The following is a 3,963-nucleotide window of genomic DNA, read 5'->3' as shown; positions in this document are numbered from 1 at the left end:
TATCATGACCTGCCAGAAGAACCAATACATGTTTCTTGGAAGAAATACAGCAAGAATGCTCCTTGGAGGCAATGATGGTGACACTTGAGCATGTTGTCAGGAGGAAACACACCCTGGAGAAGGACAACATGCTTGGTAGCTTGGCAGGTCAGCAAAAAAGAGGATGACACCCAGTGAGATGGAATGACACAGTGGCAACCACAATGGGCTCAAATATAATAATTGTGAGGATGGTTGGGATGTGTTTGGAAAATGACTTGAAGGCACATAACAATAAAACAACAACAGATGGCTTGAGGTCTCTCCTAGCTCTTATTTTTTTATTTCCCTAAATAATGCATTCTGTCTTGAACTCAAGGTGGGAAAATTACCCTATATTACCCTCCTTTCCCTGATTTACTCATTTGTTCCCAAAGAACCATTTGCTTCCACAGTAACTTTTTAAAAGATAATAATTTGAACAAATTTATCTGAATATTCTGAAAACTTCACACATGAAAAATGAATATTCACAAATGAGAATGGAAGTTACACATGTACATAAGCTTTGTTGGACTTTGCTGCCCAAGATAAAACCCTGGGAAGTATACTTAGGAAATGTGGAAACAAATGTTACCCTGCAGGAATGCAAGATTTTTAATACTGCTCATATTTTGGGTCAATTTAAGAAGAAGGTAATGAAAAGAATATACATAGATATAAGACAAAGCTCTAAATATAATTCATATAATAAATTTTAGGAGTTAGGATTTGTATGTTGACAAATGAGAAAAGCTGTAAATAAATTCTATTTTTAAATTAGCCTAATTTTACAAATGAAGAACATTTTATAAATATTGTACTAAGAACCTTTCAGAGATATCTCTGACTTCAATAATCTCATTTTTCTTAGTATATAAAGTAATCATTTCTTTTGTCTTTGCACAGAGGAACCATTGGGACGGTGTTGGCACTGGTTATCATTGGCTGGTGCAGCCTCTCAGCTTCTAAATTCTTCATTTCAGCCTTGACCATGGAAGGACAACAGCTTCTCATCGCCTATCCCTGTGCCTTATTTTATGGACTTTTTGCTCTCTTAACGGTTTTCTGAAAGTGTTTCAAGTATCCTTACAAGATTATTTTGGATCTGTATCCTCATTCAAATTTGGTCATGTGATTTCTGTTGAGAGGAAAATACACAGAGAGACAGAACAGCACTTAAGGATGTTGCTCTGGTGCCTGTTAGGTTTAAAAAATGTTTTGTTATGGCGCATGGTACATTAACACAGTTTACTTTAAAATAAAGTATAATTAAAATGTTCGTTTCCCCCTTAACTCTTAAGGTAGGAATATAGTTGTACTGGTGAATCTTGTTGTTCTCAATAAATCTACTTCTGAGAAATTGAAAGTAAATAAAGTCATATGCTATTAAAAAGAAATCTATAGTGAGCCTTTGAGAAACCATCAGAACAGTTCAAATATATACACATTAAAATATTACTGTTCATAAGTTTTGGAGAACTTGGTAAAGTAGAGGGTCAGCAAGAAAGGAGACCCCCAGCAAAATGGATTGTCACAGTGGCAGCAGCAGTGGTTTCAAGTGTAGCAACATTTGTAAGGATGGTGTAGGACCAGGTGGTGTTTTGTTATACAGGTTTATTATGTAGATTTTGTTTATTTGCTAGTTTTGTTTTTGACTTTTGTATTCAAAGAATCTACAGTCTTTCAATTTACTTTTGCAACTGTTCTTTGGTCCCATTCAGACACTTTATTGTCAGTATTTTTCAAACCTTTACTTACGTCTTTCTCAGTTTTGATGCTATGTTGCTATTGCTTGGTGCTATTGAGTCAGTTCCAACCCATGGTGACCTTGTGTACAACAGAACAAAAGACCACCTGGTCCTACACCATCCTCACAAATGCTGCTATGCTTGAGCCCACTGCTGCTGCAACTGTGACAATCCATCTTGCTGTGTGTGTGTGTGTGGGTGGGGGGGCTCCTTTTTACCAAGTATGCCCTTCTCCAGGGACTGATCCTTTTGACAATGTGTTTGAAACATGAGACAAAGTCTGGCCATCTTGGCTTCTCCATAGAGCATTCTAGTTGTACTTCTTCCAACAGATTTGTTTATTCTTCAGGCAGTCCATGTTATCTTTAATGTTCTTCATCAACATAACTCATACGCAAAAATTCTTCTGTGGTCTTCCTTATTCACTGTCCAAATTTATGAGGCTATTGAAAATACCATGGCTTGGGTCAGGTGCACTTTAGTCCTTAAACTGAAGTCTTTGTTCTTGAACACTTTAAAGAGGTCTTGTGCAGCATATCTGCCCTAACACAATTCATTGTATGGACCACGCATGCACAATGTATTGCTGTTATTGTCAAGTGCTGTTGAATATGTTCAACTCCTAGCAACCCTGTGTAGGGTTTCTGAGGAATGGTTGGTGAGCTTGAACTGTTGACAATATATATATATATATATATGTTATTGTTGTTAAGTGCCATGGAGTCGGTTCTGACTCATAGTGACCCTGTACAGGGTTTCCAAGGATGTAAATCTTTATGGGAGCAGAAAGCCTCATCTTTCTCCCATGGAACAGCTGGTAGTTTCAAACTGCTGACCTTGTGGTTGGCAGCCCAATTCATATATATATATATGTGTGTGTGTTTAATGAAAAAAAAGTTTGTTGCTGTTGTTGTAAACAAACACAGTAGAACATATATGCACAATCCAGTGATGCTGATTATATGCATCTAATTGTGCAACTACTCTCACCCTCCTTTTATCACTATTACTTCTTGCCTGCATTTATTTTCATTATTGTTGCCACTAGCTCCTTAAGCAGCTGAGGGTGATCGAGGAAACACTATTTGTTTCACATTAATTACATTAACATGTCTTAAATGGCTCCTCAATCCTGCTTCTTAATTTCCCAGTAAATTTGGTTTCACACTTTGTGAGACAGCTATGTAATGCCATTTATTCACTCTTTAAGTCTCCAACACTCTGCAAATGATTTCGGACACCAATTACTTGTAGTTAGTCCAGATTTCACAGGTGAAGGGCATGGTCTGCCACACAATTATCCTCATTTCATATATCAATCACGAATTCAGAGGTTCCCAGGGCCACATTCACTTCTGGTCAACTAGCTGGCTAGTTTGATAATTTGCTAGAATGACCCATCAAACTCATTCAAAGCACTATATTTAGGACATATGAACAGTTTTATAAGGAACTCTGGTAGCATAGTGGTCATCAGTTTGAAACTACCAGTCTGTTTCATGGGAGAAAGATTAGGCTTTCTGCTTTTACAAAGATTTACAGTCTATGAAACACTATACAGGGTTACTATAAGATGGAATGGACTCCACAGCACATAACCACAACCACCACCATGCAGTTTTATATACTTAAATGCAGTTTTATTATAGCAAATGTTTAGAAATAAGAACCATTCAATGGAAAAGATACATAAGGCAAGCTCTAAGAGGGCACCACATGTGAATCTTCTTTGTTACTATGGACATGACTCCTCCTGACATATTGATACAAGTGGGATACTGTCAAACAAGGAAGCTCATTCAAGCTTCAGCATCCAGTATTTTTATTGAGGCTCCATTGTATAGGCATGACTTATTGAATCTTTCACTGTGTGATTCAACTCAGTCTCCAAGCCTCCCACCCTTTCCCTTGCTGAAAAGTTAAGTGCCATAGAGTCAGCTCTGAATCATAGCAACCTGTATAGCATTTTAAAGTAGTGACTTGTGGGTTTGAACCATGGATAATTAACTTTTGGTTAGCAATGCAGTGCTTATCCTATAGCAGCACACCAGGACTTGTGGATAGACTGATATCACATTGCTCAAAGCTCCAAACCTCTAATTGTTAGGCCCCAGATGGCCCTATCCAGTAGGATACCCCAAAAAGATTACCAGGACTCGAGTTCAATGCAACAGCAAGAGGTTTATTTGCCAAC

The 3,963-nt window shown here is 37.6% G+C and overlaps 1 protein-coding gene across 1 annotated transcript in view; it reads left to right on the top strand.

Moving 5' to 3' along the window:
• YIPF7 (Yip1 domain family, member 7) overlaps positions 1-1,090 on the top strand; it is a 52,625-nt gene extending 51,535 nt beyond the window's left edge. Inside the window, 1 exon segment of the mRNA XM_006876278.1 lies at positions 928-1,090. Coding sequence (XP_006876340.1) covers positions 928-1,090 — 163 coding nt within the window.
• The last annotated feature ends 2,873 nt before the right edge of the window (positions 1,091-3,963 follow it).

This window comes from Chrysochloris asiatica, unplaced genomic scaffold (assembly GCF_000296735.1).
Source record: "Chrysochloris asiatica unplaced genomic scaffold, ChrAsi1.0 scaffold00373, whole genome shotgun sequence".
Taxonomy (NCBI): domain Eukaryota; kingdom Metazoa; phylum Chordata; class Mammalia; order Afrosoricida; family Chrysochloridae; genus Chrysochloris; species Chrysochloris asiatica.
This window is presented reverse-complemented; position numbering and strand designations above follow the sequence as displayed.